Raw genomic sequence first — 20,000 nt, 5'->3', positions numbered from 1 at the left:
ACATGCAGTGTAGGAAATAAAAAGCTGATCTCGTTGGTCAAGATATCATTAATTTGAGCGTTGGCACATATTGTGGCGGGATGTTGCAAAAACAACCCCCACACCCTTGAATCTTACTTACTGTCAATTGTCTCCACAACACATACTTTCCCCTTACGTTATCTAAAACCAGACTCTTAGACATAAGGACAAAAAACAAAACAAAACATAACCTTAAAACTATATTTCTTAAAACTTAAGATAAATCATAAACCATCCACATTCAAAATAAATACTTTAAACCAATCAAAACTTAACACTTTAAACTAATCAAAATTTAACACTAAATATATATAATAACCAAATCACCATTCATATAAAACCCTAACAAAACTTAACACTAAACCACACATCAACACCAAAATATGTATTTTTATATATACTTTATGGACACCAACACAAAGCCGACAGTCTTTTACGGCAACTACCACAATCACAGCCTTTTAAATAACAGATTAAACTGTGTGGAAATTTGCCACAACTGCCTCGCTGAATTGGTTGGTAGTCATCATCCTCATCATCATTATTATCATCATTATCATCATCATCAACAATCCAAATACAAAGGCCAGATCATCATCGGTTCAGCAATCCAAAAGCGCAGTCCAACACAATCAAGTACAGGCCAGGTCATCAACAATCGTGGTCCAAGAGAGCAGTCCAAACAAAATCCTTTATTACAGGCCTAGTCAGCAACAATAAATCAACTCTCAAAAACAATCTCTCATAAGGAGGAATCACGGCCTGCCAAAATAAAAAAGAAAAACACTTACGAACACTCCTAACTAACTGAACTATCGCACTATAATCAAAGATAAATAATAAATTGTTCCTATCACTCACAAACACGACAAGCAAAGATAAACAAAACTGTACTTACTTAGAAAATCAAAAAACACTTCCACGCTGGTCAGAAAAATATAAATATAATCCAGCTCTCACACAACTGCCTTAAGCTGCAGTCAAATAAAAAAAGCATTCGCTCCGAAACATTCACCACTGTCGTAACCTAACTAAAAACATAAACAAACAATCTCATTTGTACCAACAGTCTTTCCCACTACAAACAATCATTCGCTAACTACCTCTCTCTCTCTCTCTCTCTCTCTCTCTCTCTCTCTCTCTCTCTCTCTCTCTCTCTCTCTCTCTCTCTCTCTCTCTCTCAGGATTTGGCAAAAAACAAAAATTAAAATAAAACAAAAATAAATCCTCCACATTCCTCCCCCCTTACTTTGCCAAATCCTTCTCACACAACACTTACATTATTTTTTTCATAACCCAGTCGCAGTCGGGAACGGGACCTTTACTCCGAGTAACTGGGCCCCCATATACTCTCTCATTCACTTCTTCCTTATCACAATCATTCGCTACATTAACACTATTCCTATCTAAATCCCTATCATCTAATATATCATGTACAATCATATCTACCTCGTTCTCATCTGGCCCTATAATTACACTCATTTCTGTAAACAGTTCATCCATTTCATCAAAAACATTCTCAACTTTAGTAAAAGATTCATTCATGCTACTAATCATTCTCCTATCTCTCACTCTCGCATTCGCCATCCTTTCTTTTACATCATCTAAGGAAAAGCCACAGACGCTATAAGTATCATCCATACTCAGCCACGTTTCATCTGTATTAATACATTTATCCTCCACACTCACTTGTACATTTACACCCTTGTCATATTTATTCGTATCTTTACCTATACCTATAAATTTCCCTTGCACTTTCTCCTCACTTAAAACTTTCAAACGCGTCTTTTTCCTATATTCAACTAACACTAATTGTTTATTTTCCAGCCCTAATTTCTCATGCATACTAGGTTCATACTTGCTCATTTCCAACCAATTACTCATCCCATTCTCACAAACATTGATCCTATTCCTTCCACACACACAGGAGGACTCACCCAGCTGAACCCTCTTACACTCTAGTTTCCCAAACATCCTGGCTGACTTACTCCCTTCTTCCTACATACCCTAGCTACATGCCCATCTGCACCACATTCACTACACTTACCCCGCGGCTCCTTGCACATTCTAGCATAATGACCATCCTTACCCCAATTACCGCAAATCACATTTGTACGATTACTCCGACATCCACTCGCTATGTGCCCTGTCATACCACACCGATAACATTTTACCCCTTTCTCTTTCTTGCACTCGCTAATTCTATGCCCTACCTCACCACATCCAAAACAAGTACCTAGAGCCCATCTACATTCATTCTTCTTATGACCAACTTTCCCACACCTATAACACTTTTCATCACGGACACGGCTATCTGACATATCTCGATGTGCACTCACACTCCTATCCCTATTGCTCCAATTACCCTGCCTAAATCCTTCATTTGTCCTTACAGGTATTCCCACATTACTCGCCCTAACACTCCTATCTACTACATTATCAGCTACCCTCATTGGTCCTCTCAAAATTGCATCCTTATAACTACCAAATTCTATTACACTTTCTTCCATTCCAGTTCTTACACTCGCAGATTTACTTTCTTTCATACACCTATCCAACTCGTAATCCTCAACTATCTCTAAAATATCATCCCATGTCAATCTTTCTTTTGTCCACCTCCTTTTCTCCTTCCGTTTCAAATTAACAAACTCGGCAACATTCTCGGGTACAGTAGCCAAAAACTTCTTCATTAACTCCTTATTCTCATTTATACCTTCATCCCCATACTTCTTCCTAGCTAAAGTTTCCAACCTACATACATACATTGATATTGCTTCTCCTGCATTCATCCTTGCCTCATCAAAATCATTTTTACGCTTATACCGAACACTCCCTTTCATACGTTTTACCTGCTCAATTATTCTCTTTTTCACACTTTCATAATCAACATTCCCTACACTCATTATCACTCCATACATCATCAACAAATACCCAGTTAAATATTCTCCTAACTCCCTAGCCCAAACTCTTTTACTATCACCATACTTATCCTGACAATACCTCTCATACTCCTTGAAAAACTCGTATACATCCCTACTACTATGCTCATTGAACCTTTCACACCGAGGTACCTCTCTCATAAACACAGTCTTACACACATCACGTTCATTCTCACTGCTATCATCACTGCTACCTTCCTTCTTGTTTCCTACTTCCTCGCTAGAATATAAGGAATCTAATTCCACAGTCATACTCCTATCCTTGATCATACTCTTCCTAGGCCTTTTCTTACTCGCCACTTTCACCCATTCACGATCGTCTTTGCTATCAGCCTGATACTTTTTCTTCTCTTTCTTCACATCACTTTTACCTTTCTTCTCATGATTCCTATCGCATTTCTGTTCATCCTTACTATGCCTTATTCCCTTATCTTCAATCTCACTATCACCATTACTACTATCACTATCACTTCCTTTCCCATTATCACTAACCTTAGCCTTCTCATCCACTATCAACCCATTACCCGAAGCTGAGGACACTCCTCCGACTGCACCTTCACCCATTATAGTTTTCATCATCCCCATGACTTGCCCCATCATAGCTTCCAATCGGTTCTCCATTCGTTCCTCATTCTCTTACATCCTCATCTCAACACATTCTTCCACTCTCTCTACAGTTCCCTTCAACTCCCTGAGCTCCTTCTGCATCGCCTCATTCTCCCAGTTCAACCTCTCATTCTCTACAAGCAACCTCTCCTCACGCTCCTTACTCAGCCGCAATTCCTCCTTCAAAACCCTCAACTGTTCTTCCATTTTTCATCAACCTGTTCTTCAGCCTTAAATCTAATTCCTAATCCTATCAATCCTTCGTCAAAGAGTCCAGCTATCAGTCCCGCCTCAGCCGTCCCTGTTCGGGCGCCAAAATAATGTGGCGGGATGTTGCAAAAACAACCCCCACACCCTTGAATCTTACTTACTGACAATTGTCTCCTCAACACATACTTTCCCCTTACGTTATCTAAAACCAGACTCTTAGACATAAGGACAAAAAACAAAACAAAACATAACCTTAAAACTATATTTCTTAAAACTTAAGATAAATCATAAACCATCCACATTCAAAATAGATACTTTAAACCAATCAAAACTTAACACTTTAAACTAATCAAAATTTAACACTAAATATATATAATAACCAAATCACCATTCATATAAAACCCTAACAAAACTTAACACTAAACCACACACCAACACCAAAATATGTATTTTTATATATATTTTATGGACACCAACACAAAGCCAACAGTCGTTTACAGCAACTACCACAATCACAGCCTTTTAAATAACAGATTAAACTGTGTGGAAATTTGCCACAACTGCCTCGCTGAATTGGTTGGTAGTCATCATCCTCATCATCATTATTATCATCATTATCATCATCATCAACAATCCAAATACAAAGGCCAGATCATCATCGGTTCAGCAATCCAAAAGCGCAGTCCAACACAATCAAGTACAGGCCAGGTCATCAAAAATCGTGGTCCAAGAGAGCAGTCCAAACAAAATCCTTTATTACAGGCCTAGTCAGCAACAATAAATCAACTCTCAAAAAACAATCTCTCATAAGGAGGAATCACGGCCTGCCAAAATAAAAAAGAAAAACACTTACGAACACTCCTAACTAACTGAACTATCGCACTATAATCAAAGATAAATAATAAATTGTTCCTATCACTCACAAACACGACAAGCAAAGATAAACAAAACTGTACTTACTTAGAAAATCAAAAAACACTTCCACGCTGGTCAGAAAAATATAAATATAATCCAGCTCTCACACAACTGCCTTAAGCTGCAGTCAAATGAAAAAAAGCATTCGCTCCGAAACATTCACCACTGTCGTAACCTAACTAAAAACATAAACAAACAATCTCATTTGTACCAACAGTCTTTCCCACTACAAACAATCATTCGCTAACTACCTCTCTCTCTCTCTCTCTCTCTCTCTCTCTCTCTCTCTCTCTCTCTCTCTCTCTCTCTCTCTCTCTCTCTCTCTCTCTCTCTCAGGATTTGGCAAAAAACAAAAATTAAAATAAAACAAAAATAAATCCTCCACAATATATCTTTAAATATGATTTATGTCTGCATATAAGGACTGTATATATATATATATATATATATATATATATATATATATATATATATATATGTATATATATATATATATATATATATATATATATATATATACACACATATATATATAATTTATATATATATATATATATATATATATATATATATATATATATATATATATATATATATATATATATATATATATACACATATATATAATTTATATATATATATTTATATATATGTATATATATATATATGTATATATATACATATATCAGTAGTGGGGATACCTTAACGGGGTAAAATGGTTTGTGTATCTCTATGATCAGCAAAGCTACAGTAGTCAGGACCACCTATACTAGTTTGGTTTGCTGTGAGCAATCAGGCCAAAATGTCCCACCATCATCGATCCACAGTGGACACAGTGGTGATGAAAACTGGCCAAACCCCACACATGAATGAAAGACTTGTCTGAGGGTTTTGTATTGCAGTGAACTAGCAACGGCTAATGATGATGATGATGATATACATATATATATATATATATATATATATATATATATATATATATATGTATATATATATATATATATATATATATATATATAACATATACATCCGTATATATTGTTTATATATATATATATATATATATATATATATATATATATATATATATATATATATATATATATACTGTATACAGATAGATAGATAGATAGATATGAAAACAGAAACCATCTTACCTGTTGAGAACTGTCGTCATAGTTAGTATTAAAGTCCCCAATGCTCACTGTGTAATGCAATTTCCCCTCAGTATCGAAGCAATGAGCTGCTGAGAGTATATAATCCTCTGAAATTACAACTCCCCCGCAAGAATGCGAGTACCCATCCTATATTGGATATAAAAGAAAATTACTCCATTGTTATGGTTGGTTTGTTAATCTGTTTAATAACGTTATGTTTTATTATCATTATCATCATTATTATTAACATTTTATCACTTCTATTACTATTCTGTTATTATAACTATAAATATATGGAATGCTATTATTACTGAGAAAATAGATTTTTGAAATTAATTTCATATATGTTTGGTGGTATTTGTAGATAACATACTGCATCGTTCAATATGACAAAAAAGGGTGTGGAGAACTGACCTAGAATCAGATTCCTCAGCTAAAGAAGTGAACAACATTGACAACTCCTAATCTACTCAAGATACAACGTTAGATCAAATTACAATATAAAAAAAAAAAAAACATTCAAATCATACTTTGGTTCTGAAGCGAAGTGACGCCAGCCAAGGAACATCAAACCTGGATGACACCCTTCCCCCTCGAACCTTGCCGAAACCAGTGAGGAACTGCTCCGAGGCATCAAGGGGCTCCCCACACTCAGTAGGGAGGACTAGGGACAGTAAATCGTCAACTGAACCACTTCTGTTATGAAATAAATCAATGATATGCCTGAAGTAACACCAAGGGTCACTATTCTATCTTATTTCCCTTCCTCTTATCTTTTATAGTTTTTATAGTTTGTATATAATAAAGATTTATTTTGATGTTCTTACTGTTCTTGAAATATTCTATTTTATTTGTAGTTTATTTATTTTCTTATTTCCTTTCTTCACTGGGCTATTTTTTCCTGTTAGAGCTATTGGTCTTATAGCATCCTGCTTTTCCAAATAGGATTGTAGTTTTGCTGGAAATGGTAATAATTATAATAATAATTTGATATCATCATCATATCCTCCCACGGCTATTGACGCAAACGGCCTCGCTTAGATTTCACCAGTCGCCTATGTCTTGAGTTTTTAAATCATTACTTCTCAATTCAACATCTACTTCACGTGTCATGGTCCTCAGCCATGTGGGCCTGGGTCTTCCAACTCTTCTATTGCCTTGTGGAGTCCAATTGTAAGTTTGGTGAACTAATCTCTCAATCCAACAATCACCATGATCTTATCCACACAAGGCACTCGAGTAAATCTCTCCTATAGTTTCATTTAACTCTCAATATTCTTGTGAGGGTTTTGTTCTCAAATCTGCAAAGTCTGTTTGATATTGTTTTATTGTTATACCACGAATCACGTCCACACAGTAACACAAATATCACTAAACTGATATATAGCCTGATTTTTATATGTAATTTCATCATCATCATCATCATCATCATCATCTCCTCCTACGCTTATGGACGTAAGGAGCCTCGGTTAGATATCGCCACTCGTCTCTAGCTTGAGCTTTTAAATCAATAACTCTCCATTCATCACCTCCTACTTCACGTGTCAGAGTCCTCAGACATGTAGGCCTGGGTCTTTCAACTCTTCTAGTGCCTTGTGGAGTCCAATTGAAAGTTTGGGGAACTAATCTCTCTTGGGAAGTGCGAAGAGCATGCCCAAACCACCTCCATCAAAATACCCCTCACCATGATCTCATCCACATATGGTACTCAAGTGATCTCTCTTATAGTTTCATATCTAATCTTGTCCTGATATTCAACTCCCAATATTCTTCTGATGGCTTTGTTCTCAAATCTATAAAATCTGTTGGATTCTGTTTCATTGTCATACCATAACTCATGTCCATAGAGTAACACTGATCTCAATAAATTAAGATATGGCCTGTTTTTCATGTGTAATTTTAGGCAGTTAGATTCCCAAATTTGACTTAACCCAGCCATTGTCTGATTTTCTTTTTCCAATCTTTCAGTAAACTCAAATTCTAAAGATCCTGTTTTAAGATCATGGTTCCTAAATATTTAAATGATTCCGCCACATTAATTGTTTCTCCTTGCGATGATATTTCATCTTCCATTGCATATCCCATTTCTATCATCGTTGTCTTTCTTCTAATGATCTTCAGCCCCGACTAATGTGATATTTTATGTAATATGGTAAGCAAGCTTTGCAAGTCCTGTGGTGATTTGCTCATAAGGATAGCATCATCGGTATACTCTCGGTCAGCCATTTTCCTGTTACCAATCTAGTCCAATCTTTCATCATTATCGCCAAGTGTTATAAGCATTACAAAATCCATGAGGATAAACAACATAGGTGACAACACATTCACTTGGAGTATTCCACTGTTCACTGGAAAATCGTTTAATATGACTCCACTAACATTAACGTTGCACTTACTATGCTCATGCACAGACTTATTAAAATTTACATATTTAAGAGGAACTCCATAATAACATCCCATCAAAAGTGGATTTCTATATTCCACATATTGTTATACCACATGTTTTAAAATGAAAATTTGGCAAGTACAACTTCTTCCTTTTCGAAATCCTGCTTGTTCATCTCTCAGCTATTCATTAATTTTTCTCTATAGTCTCTTTAGAATGAGCATACTTTATATTTTCATAACCACTGACGTAAGTGTGATCACTCTGTAATTATTGCAATCAGTCAGATCTCCTTTTTTGCCATTTTCACCAACACTCCTAGCTCTCATTCATCAGGTTTTGCCTCTTCATACCACATTCTGCAAAATAATCTTGTAAATATTTTGGGATTCACTTCATTTTCGGCCAATATCATCTCAGTACTTATTCCATCGTAACCAGGGGCTTTCCTTCGCTTCAAATTATGATAGCTTTAACTTCAAATACACTGAATCCATTCACGGGCACATCAAGGTCTTCCTCGGCTTCAGGTATATCAATCAAATTAGTCCCTTCATACATCCTATTCATAACCTCGCTAAAGTTTTCCATCAAACGTTGCCTTTATTCATTTCTGTTGCTGCAACAAATCTATCTTCCTTTTTTATTGGTATATGCTTCTTCTTTGCCACAGTAGCAATTCTTACACCATAGCCACTCCCTGAATTCCTATCTTTGTCAGCCTCATCTGCTTTCCTGTCTAAATATTCTCTCCAGTCATTCCTGGCTTTTCTTTTGACCTCACTATCAATAATGGAATACATAGCATGATCTACCTTGTAATTTTCATTACTTCCTTGAAAACTTTCAACAATCAATTTTTGTCTTTTTATAGTAACCTAAGTATCATTTGATATCTATGGTTTTCTCCTTGCAACTGCGTGTCCCAGCACTTCACTACCAACTGACTGATATATGTTCTTAATATCACACCATTCTTCATCAATTGTCTGCTCTTCTCTTAAAGTCTCTAAGACTGTAAATCGATTCTTGCATTCAATTGCAAAGGTTTCTTTGTGTTCATCTTCTAGAAGTTTAGTTGTATCAAACCTAGGTATTATATCTACATTTCTGTTGGTTGCTGTCAATTTTAATTTCTGTGTCAATGAGGACCTGGTGATCACTACCAATATCTGACCTCTATAGCTTTTTACATTTTTCAGTCATCCTTCTCTCTTTATTAATTTCTATGTAACCTATTTAATGATTGTAATTGCAACATGATGAAGTCCATGCATATTTTTGGATGTCCTTGTGCTGAAAAAGAGTACCTTCAATAACAAGATTGTTTATTGATCAAAAACTTATAAAATGTGCCCCATTTTCATTTGCAACTTTGCTAAGATCCTCAACATTCATCACATTCTCAATATCCTTGATTATTCCTTCTAACTTTAGCGGTGAACTCACCAATCATAATTTTCATATATATCTCTGGGTTCTCATATATTACACTCTGCAGTTCTTCATAGTATTCATGTTTTAATTTAAACTTTGCAAGTAATAATCTACTATTTACAGTTCTCCTTTCCGTTAATGCCTTTTCTTATCTTGGTGTCATCATTATTCCTACTCCTTCTCTTCCAGATCCATCTGTTCTTCCTGAGTAGATATATTTTTGAGCTCAAGCCATGTCGTCCTGGTGGAAGGTCCTTCCGGCAGCTTCCTACTTTATAATATTTCTGCGAGTGATATTAAAAGAGAATTACTGTCAGGTATCACGGGGTTCTAACCCCTGGAACGACTATCCTAAGGTATAGAGTATAATCAGGGACGTATCCGTAGATAACCATAGATATCTGCACCCCAAACAGACTTAACCCAGTCTAGGAATCTAAGGAGAAGGATAGGTGAGGAGCCGTTACATATCCTCTCCCTTCATAGTACTGGCCGTCTCTGATGAACCCATTCCTTTGTTCAGAGCTTACCTACGCGTTCGTATTTTGTCAAGTGGGCCTCTTCTCAGCTTTTTGAAGTAATTCCTCGCATTATGGCTTCCCTTTCGTCGTCAAAGTTGAGTACCCTCTTCTTTTACAGTTTGAATTAGCTATAACTACTTTAGATCCCCTCGGGGAGTGGTTAATCAACTTTTTTATCGTGATGAGGCAGCCGGGCGCTCCGAGTCCAGCTAGCCATTGAGTGCCATGTCGAGTACGTGACCGCCCTTTTTATTTCGTATTCACTTAGCACTATTTCACTAGTATCACGTTAGCTAGCTTTATTTTAGCATTACGATGCCTTGGGCTCTGTTTTGCGTATACTTTTACTATGCATTAATGTAATTTAAGTTTTAGTTTATGTGTGTCGGTCCCGGCTAGCCTAGCTTAGAGAGTGGTAGTTTTGTTGGAGATGGGTTTGCCAATGGTGGTCAGGTCTTTCTTTCCTTTCTGGTCTCGTTGGCAGCGGCCATTTTACCCCTAGAGGTTTTTTCCTGGGTTATACTAGTTTACTTAGCCTCTATGCCTGCCTGCCTTCGATCCCCCAGTTTTTTTTACCTATTAGGCTTAGCCTAGCTTTCGTTGGCGAATCTGTTGGTCCGCCATGCTGCATTTATTTATGATCTCCCATGCTAGGACTGTGCAGTCCATTGGAGCTCCCCTTTGTGAAGGGTGATCTCCCCTTGTCGGTGCGCAGACTTACTTGCATTGCCGTTCCCTTCTAGCCTCTGGGATTTCTCGATCGACCTGCGGCATCAACCTATTAGGCTTAGCCTAGCCATCGCTGGCGATTAGCCTAGTCCTCGTTGGCAAATCCGTTGGTCCGCCATACTGCATTCGTTCATGATCTCCCTTGCCAGGACTGTGCAGTCCTTTGGAGCTTCTCTTTGTGAAGGGTGATTTCCCTTTGTTGGTGCGCTGACTTACCTGTACTGCCGTTCCCTCCTAGCCTCTGGGATTTCTCGATCGACTTGCATCGTCGACCTATTAGGCTTAGCTTAGACCTCGTCGGCAATCCGTTGGTCTGCCATTCTGCTTTTGCTCGTGATCTCCCGTGCTAGGATTGGGTAGTCCATTGGAGCTCCACTTTGCGAAGGGTGATCTCAACATGTCGGTGCGCCGACTTACATGTACTACTGTTACCTCCTAGCCTCTGAGATTTCTCGATCGGACTGCAGCCGCCATTTCTGATAGCATGGCATTTATTTTATAGTCTTTCTAGCCTTTCCTGGGATTCAGGGTGGAGCAGCTGAGTGCCTCTGTCTAGAGACTCTTCCTTGTTGGGATAACCCTCGGATTGAATCTAGATTTCTTTCTAAGCCTGACTTCCTTGCCGTCACCTCTGTTCTGAGGATTGTTAAGGAATTCTCTTTTGATGTATGGGTATAGCTGCCCATGCTGTCACCTCTCTTTATATCCTAGCCTTTCCGGGACGGACATTGCATGAATTTTATCATTATGCTGCTGCGTATTTGCATTTGTTGATCTTGGGGGTTGGTTCCTTCTGGGATCTGACCCTCCATAGCCGTCAGCATACTTCTCCCTGAGGGGTAGGCTATCAGACTGACAGCAGTGCCGGTACCTAACGACTTTTCTGCCACCTTTTGGCACACTATTCTATAATACCTGTACTGGCGATGCAGGAACCCTTGCCGTTTAGCTCCGCCGCCCTAGGCACCTTTACCCCTGACGATGTTGCCATTACTGGCGGCGGGCCTAGTACTAGTCTGTGGGAGTGAGTGGATATCTGTACCAGTACCTTAGAGCACATAGGACGTTCCCCCCTGGCATTGCCGGTACTTCTGGCAACTCCGGTACCTATAGGGCACATGCCTTTCTGTCCTTTTTTTCTGAGACTGTCTTACCTAAAGTAAAATGGGTTCTCTACTGACTGTTGGTGAATTCAACTACAGATTAGCATAAAGGCCTTACTCCTCCAACTTTGGCCTAGAAAATAAGCTTGTTGCATATGCAGATGATGCTACTCTCTTTGCATCAATTCCATCCCCTGAATGTAGATCTGGGGTTGGTGAATCCCTTAATAGAGATTTAGCTAAAATTAGTGCATGGTGCAAATTATGGGGTATGAAGTTGAATCCTAACAAAACTCAAAGTATGATTGTAAGTAGGTCAAGGACGGTGGCTCCTCAACATCCGGATCTCAGTATTGATAATGTTTCTTTAAATTTGTATGACTCTTTCAAAATTTTAGGCGTGATTCTTGACAGCAAATTTACTTTTGAGAAACATATAAGGTCTGTGTCTTCTTCAATTGCACAAAAAATTGGCTTATTGAGAAAGTCTTTTAAGATATTCGGTGATCAATCTATTCTGAAGAAATGTTTTAATTCTTTTATTCTACCTTGTTTTGAGTATTGTTCTCCTGTCTGGTCTTCAGCTGCTGATTCTCATCTTAATTTGTTGGACAGAAACTTACGGTCTATTAAATTTCTTATTCCTGATCTAGATATTAATCTCTGGCACCGTCGATCAATTAGTTCATTATGCATGTTGCATAAGATTTTTCATAACTCTGACCATCCTTTACATTCAGATCTCCCTGGACAATTCTATCCTGTTCGTAATACTAGGCAGGCAGTTAATTCTAATAGCCAGGCCTTCTCCATCATAAGACTCAATACTACGCAGTACTCTAGAAGTTTTATTCCAGCTGTTACCAAGTTGTGGAATGATCTTCCTAATCGGGTTGTTGAATCAGTAGAACTTCAAAAGTTCAAAGTTGGAGCAAATGCTTTTTTGTTGACCAGGCGGACATGAGTCTTTTTATAGTTTATATATGACATATTTGTTGTTGACGTTGTTAATAGTTTATATATGATATATCTCTTTTGACATTACTTTTTTTAGAATGATTTATTGTTAATTTGTTCTCTTCAGTTATTTATTTCCTTATTTCCTTTCCTCACTGGGCTATTTTTCCCTGTTGGAGCCCCTGGGCTTATAGCATCTTGCTTTTCCAATTAGGGTTGTAGCTTGGATAGTAATAATAATAATAATAATAATTTTGAGGCTTCTTTGTGTATGCTGGGTCTAGGAACTCCTTTTACGAAAGGTTTTCTAGGCCCCTTTTTGGAAATAACCACTACATATGGTTATTGGCTCTCTACCAATTTTTCCATTTCCCTCTGAGGTTGTAGATTGGATAAACTATTAAGTTTACCCATACTGTTGCCTTCTAATTGGCCACTTTAGACCCCATTACGACAATGGACTCCCGGACTATGGAGACAATTATGTCTTCGGTGAAGGGGGCTATTCCTGCTCTTTTTTCCTCGCAACATCTTCTGCGGGGCTCATGGAGCCCCTCAGTTCCCGGGTACCTAAAGACTTTGCCGCCACCTTTTGGCACACTATCCTATAATACCTGTACTGGTGATGCAGGAACCTTTGCCATTTAGCTCCGCCACCCTAGGCACCTTTACCCCTGACGGTGTTGCCGCTAATGGCAGCCGGGCTAGTACTAGTCTGTGGGAGTGAGTGGATATCTGTACCAGTACCTTAGGGCACATAGGACGTTGGTGGTAATGCCGTTCCCCCCTGGCATTGCCGGTACTTCTGGCAACTCCGGTACCTATAGGTCACATGCCTTTCTGTCCTTTTTTTCTGAGACTGTCTTACCTAAACTAAGATGGGCTCTCTACTGACTGTTGGTGAATTCAACTACAGATTAGCATAAAGGCCTTACTCCTCTAACTTTTGAGGCTTCTTTATGTATGTTGGGCCTGGGAACTCCTTTTACGAAAGATTTTCTAGGCCCCTGTATGGAAATACCCACTACATATGGTTATTGGTTTTCTACCAATTTTTCCATTTCCCTCTGAGGTTGTGGATTGGATAAACTATCAAGTTTACCCGTACTGTTGCCTTCTAATTGGCCACTTTAGACCCCACTACGACAATGGCCTCCCAGTCTATGGTGACAATTACGTCTTCAGTGACGGGGGCTGTTCCTGCTCTTTTTTCCTCCTAACATCTTCTGCGGGGCTCATGGAGCACCTTAGTTCCCGGGTACCTCGGGTACTACAATGCATCTGGTACTTATGGCTAACATGAAAGCCTTCATGCAGGGGAATTAGTAATACCAGATGATGATGTTCAAGGCCTCCTGTGAAGAGATCCAGGCCTTGAAGAAGCAAGAGGAGTCGACTAGGTATAAGATTCTGCCTTCCTAACTACCTTATTGCTCGCGGCAATGATGACGGCAGGGTGTATCGATGAACAGCTTATCGCCTTCGGTAAGAGGTTGGCCTCCTTTGTGGCTCCGGACGATATGATCTTCCCCTTTGCCTCGAAGAGCTACGCGGCAGTGAAGAAAGCCATCCATAAGGGTAAGCTTCTCCCAGCTTTGGAAGAGTACACACCAGTCTCACCTGTCTTACCACACGATGCCGTCCACTGGACCAATGTCCAGTTTACTTTTGCTGAGAGTAAACTGGATAAGGATGCGGCCGGCCGCCAATTTCACGAGAAGCTGCCCAGGATTCACGAACACCCTCTTAAGGCTGAGTAGTAGGCCAGACAAAGGTTGTCAGTGTCGATGTCTCTGTAGTGCTTCATGGAGATGATGATCGGGAATTTTCCAGAGTCCTCAGTCTTTCCTTGTTGGTGAAAACTCATCTCGCCATCTTTATGAAGGACATTTATGCCTATTTTCAGGCCAGTCAAGACTGTAGAGAGCATGTACTTGCCACAGCTACCATCCGCCACGAGCTGAAACGTTTCATCACCTCTATCATCTAAGGAAAAGACATGTTTCCTTAGAAGGTGGGGAAGGAATTTACGGATAAGGCTGTCACAGAGCATAGAGCATTTTCCAGAAGTGGGGGATCTCATTGAAGAGGAAGTTCACCCCTAGGAGAGGCCCACAATCCAGGAGGTCTCGTAAACTGATTTATCATTGGAAGTCGTCTGCTTTTTCCTATGCCGCTATCCCTCAGACTGTCTACGCTGTGCCCTAACAAGTGGTGTCATAGTCACCGGCCTTCCACCCTGTGTATGAGTAAGGGTCGTCTTCCATGGCCGTCTTGACAGAGGAGGCAAGTCCAGGAGTCGTGGACATCGAAACGGCAGTGGAGGAAGAGGTTCACGTCCTCAACACAAATAATGAAGGTCTCCTGGTAGGGGGACGGCTGGCCTTGTTCAAGGATTGTGGGTTCTTCAGTTCTTGGACACAGAGAGTCAATTCCAACAGCTTAGGTTGGAAGTGGTAACAAATGCCACCACAGCTCAGGAGATTCTTCCAGAAGCAACACATTATCTGGAACAGTATGTATAAGACCTGCTGCGGGAGATCTATGATATTTCAAGGTCGTCTATTTTGCGTGCCAAGGATGGTTTCGAGCATACCTCAAACTATTCTCATCTTGTCCCGTCTAAACCTGTTTGTTCAGTGTGACAGGTTCCGGATGTTGACTATTTCGCAGATATGGACCTTACCACCCCGGAGACTTTCACTGTCTCTATAGATCTTACCGACGTGTTTGTATCTTCCGATAGGTCGACATTTCTCCCCTTACCTTGATTTCAACCTGGAGAGAAAGGGCTACTAATTCAGAGCTATGCCATTCGGGTTCAATATAGCTCCGAGGATTTTCACGAAGTTTACCGACACAGTCGCACAACAACTTCAGGGGAAAGGCCTTCAAGAGAGGTGTACCTGGTCGACTAGCTAGTGTGAGTTCCCTCGGCACTGAGTGCTCGGAAACAGCCACTTGAGTTGTACGGTTCCTCCAGTCCCTTGAATTTCAGATCAACTTCAAGAAATCAAGACAGGCTCCAGCTCAAGACTTCCAGTGTTTGGAGATTCGTTGGGACCTCAAGTCTCACTCCCTATCTATTCCTCCTTCCAGGAGAAAGGAAATAGAGACGTCAGTCAAGTCCCTGTTCAAATCGGAGATGATCACAAGGCGACGACAAGAGGGGATTCTAGGATCTTTACAATTCACCTTGGTAACGAACCCTGTCCTGAATGTACGACTCAAATATGCAAGCAGAGTTTGGGAAAGGAGAGCCTCCAAAGCTCTTCGCAACCATCAGAAGCACACTCCGGTTTTACTGCACAAGCAACTTAGACCGTGATCCACTGCCAAAATTCTTTCACAGACTGTGCCATAGTGCTTTCCTCCTCCAGTAGTGACACTTTCTGCAGACGCTTCGTTGGATGGTTGGGGGATCATAACCCACCTAAGAAAGTGCAAGGCTGTTGGTCTCAGAAATTTCAACAATTCCTCATCAATATTCTGGAGTCCATTATTATTATTATTATCATTACTACTTGCTAAGCTACAATCCTGGTTGGAAAAGCAGGATGCTATAAGCCCAGGGGCCCCAACAGGGAAAATAGCCCAGTGAGGAAAGGAAAAAGGGAAAAATTAAATATTTTAAGAAGAGTAACATCATTAAAATAAATATCTCTTATATAAACTATATAAACTTCAACAAAGCAAGAGGAAGGGAAATTAGATTGAATAGTATGCCCGAGTGTACCCTCAAGCAAGAGAACTCTAACTCAAGAGAGTGGAAGACCATGGTACAGAGGCTATGGCACTACCCAAGAGTAGAGAACAATGGTTTGATTTTGGAGTGTCCTTCTCCTAGAAGAGCTGCTTACCATAGCTAAAGAGTCTCTTCAACCCTTAGCAAGAGGAGAGTGGCCACTGAACAATTACAGTACAGTAACCCCTTGAGTTAAGAAGAAGGATTATTTGGTAATCTCAGTGTTGTCAGGTGTATGAGGACAGACGAGAATATGTAAAGAATAGGCCAGAATATTCGGTTATGTGCAGGCAAAAGGAAAATGAACCGTAACCAGAGAGAAGGATCTAATGTAGTACTATCTGGCCAGTCAAAAGATGCTATATCTCTCTAGTGGTAGTATTTCAACGGGTGGCTGGTGCCCTGGCCAACCTATTACCTACATGGCAGTCTTCTTGTCCCTCAAGAGTTTATACTTGAAGGAGAACATTCATATCCGTCTAGACCTCGACAACAGGGTGATAGTCCATTGTATCAACAGACAAGGGTCGAGATCTCCTCAAATAAAACACATAATGATAGCCGTCTTTACGTTAGCTCAGAAGAAAGGTTAGCACTTGCAAACATCCCACCTTCAGGGAGATCAAGTCCCTGGACTTCAAGTGGATCTCTTTGTGGCGAGTCTCAACTAGATACCTCCCTGCTAGGTAGCATTGAAAGTGGATCAAGCAGCAGTGGGCATGGACATGATGACCCTGGATAGGAATTGTTGAACGACGATTTACCTGTTTTCACTGTTCAACCTCCTCATGCAGGTTTTGGACAAGCTTCGATCTTTCAAGGGATGGCGGCTCTAGTGGCTCCTCTGTAGCCAAAGAGCAACTAGTTTCCCATCGTCACGGATTTGAACCCCAAGTTGGTGCCGTGACCAACCCGATTCTGTCCCAGGAAGAACAGCAGGAGATTGTTTACTCCTCATCATGGAGATCGAACAACCTTCATCTCATGATTTTTTTGCTCTAGCCCTGGGAAAGAAGTTCCAAATTCAACGTGATAAGTGGGTATTTGCGGAAACTATGAGTCGTCTAACACCACAATTCAGCCCTCACTAGACCTATACTATACGCCTTTGATTTCGACTTTAATTCGGATCTCTTCAACAAAATTCCTAAGGTTTGTGCAAGGCTGCGGCTGTCGGCTCCGCTGAAGCCTTTCTCTTGGTCTTTTGACAAAGTTTTACAATTCACTTCGGACATAGACAATCAAACGGCTTCTATTCATGGTCTCATTCAGAAAGTTATCTTTTTAATTGCGATGGCTTCCGGTGTTCGGGTTAGTGACATTGTGACGCTTTCTAGAGACGAGGACCACATTTAATTTGTGAATAATGGTGAGGTTAATTTATACCCTGATCCCACTTTTCTAGCTAAGAATGAACTTTGGGGTCTATGGAAAATAGTTCCCCTACCAGGTGATCCTTCTCTGTGTCCAGTGCACTGTTCAAAAGTGTATTTACTAAGAACAGCGCAGTTTAAGGGTGGTCATTTGTTTCAAAAAGATACAGTGGGGTCTGATTTGTCTTTGAAACAGTTATGAGCTAAAATTACTTACTTTATACAAAGAGCGGACCCAGCTAGTAGGACTTCGGGTATCGACCCTAGGGATGTGGCCTCCTCCTTGAACTTTTTCCAGTATGTGTCCTTTGAGGGACTGCAGGCATATACTGGTTGAAAGTCCACTCAGGTTTTCTTCGGGCATTGTCTGAAGCAATTGTAGGAGACACGCCATTTTGTGGTGGCTGCGGGAAGTGTCATCAAACCCGCTGCAACGACACAGCCCACAATGCATCCCAGGCCACTCCTTTAGCTTGTTATTAGCAATGAGTAAACAGTTGGCTTTTGCTTCAAGGAAAAAAGGAAAAAATGCATTTCATCATTTCCTTTTCAGGTTCACATGTGTCTTTCATTCAGTGCTACAGCCTAACTGTCTAAATGGTAGCTAAGCTATATCTCATTTGGTTCGGGTGACTACCCCTTTTTTGTACAGGCGTGATCATGTGTCTATTGATTAGGTTTATCCCTAAGGTTCCCTATGTCATGCATTTGTCCCCTAATGTTACCTTATGTCTGTGTATGGACAGAATTTATTTACTTTGCACAAAAATTTTCCACATGCGGTTAATGATGGTTGCTCATTAACCTTGGCACTGATTCTTGTGAGTAAAAGGCTGTGAATTGTTACATGCCTTTTAATCTTACGCCCTACTATTATAATTATAATTACTGTAGCGGCATTAATTTTAGTGTGCCTTCTCATTATTATCCTTCCTGAACATAATTGGATTTAGTCTCGTGGCGTGTTTAGGTTCCATACGCCTCACCTATGATGCCTCCTTTAGCTTTGGGTTCCTTAGGGTTCTTGACACTAGACTCAGGTGATTTTCCAATTGCGGAGGGCGGTCCTTTGGTCCTTATTGCCTCCTTGTTGGACCATCATGCTTGTCAATACTGCCTCCACGGAGTAACTCTGTAGTGCATTTCGGTATTGGGACCTCTCTCTTTGAAACTTCCTACCGAGGCATAGGTAATTCTCTGGTACACTTTCATTAGGACGACATGGCTCGAGCCCAAAAAATGGATTATGACGTAGGAAAAATCTATTTTTGGGTGAGATAGCCATGTCGTCCTGATGGGCCACCCGTTACGTTGTCCCTCCCTGATGCCTCATCGGATGCCTCTTGTCACGGTAGCTACGCTGCTATGTGGAATGGGTTCATCAGAAACGGACAGTATTATGAAGGGAGAGGATATGTAGCGGCTCCTCACCTATCCACCTCCTTAGATTCCTAGACTGGCTTAAATCTGTTTGGGGTGCAGATATTTATGGTTATCTACGGATACGACCCTGATTATACATGATATCTTAGGATAGTCATTTCGGTGGTTAGAACCCTGTGATACCTGACGGCAATTCTCTTATAATATCACTCGCAGAAATATTATACCGTAGAAAGCTACTGGAAGGACCTTCCATCAGGACGACATGGCTATCTCACCCAAAAATAGATTTTTCCTATGTCAAAATCCGTTATATTGCCTTGGTGTAAGATTTCTTTACCAATCCCCTTACAACGTGTTTCATTTAGGGCTAAGATATCAATAAATCTATCCTCCACTTGCTGTAACTTTCTAATTTGATTCATGGTTTTAACTTTGCAATTACCAATTTTAAGTTTTTCTTTAGTATTTATAAACCGGGAGATTCTTAGCACCCTGCTACGCCCGGGACTCCGGGA

General features: G+C 40.0%; 1 protein-coding gene across 2 annotated transcripts in view; it reads right to left on the bottom strand.

The window, feature by feature from the left end:
• Nucleotides 1-20,000, bottom strand: part of LOC137655755 (neurotrypsin-like) — a 67,592-nt gene that overhangs the window by 3,997 nt on the left and 43,595 nt on the right. Inside the window, exons 11-12 of one of the 2 annotated variants that reach the window (XM_068389836.1) lie at nucleotides 6,379-6,544; nucleotides 5,849-5,995 (exon numbers count right to left, since the gene is read on the bottom strand). In XM_068389836.1, the coding sequence (XP_068245937.1) occupies nucleotides 5,849-5,995; nucleotides 6,379-6,544 (313 nt within the window). The remainder of the gene's footprint in view (nucleotides 1-5,848; nucleotides 5,996-6,378; nucleotides 6,545-20,000) is intronic. The other variant, XM_068389837.1, reaches the window with a different exon arrangement.

Source organism: Palaemon carinicauda, chromosome 16, assembly GCF_036898095.1.
Source record: "Palaemon carinicauda isolate YSFRI2023 chromosome 16, ASM3689809v2, whole genome shotgun sequence".
Lineage (NCBI taxonomy): Eukaryota > Metazoa > Arthropoda > Malacostraca > Decapoda > Palaemonidae > Palaemon > Palaemon carinicauda.
Note: the sequence above shows the minus strand (reverse complement) of the source record. Positions and strands in the feature narration are given on the sequence as shown.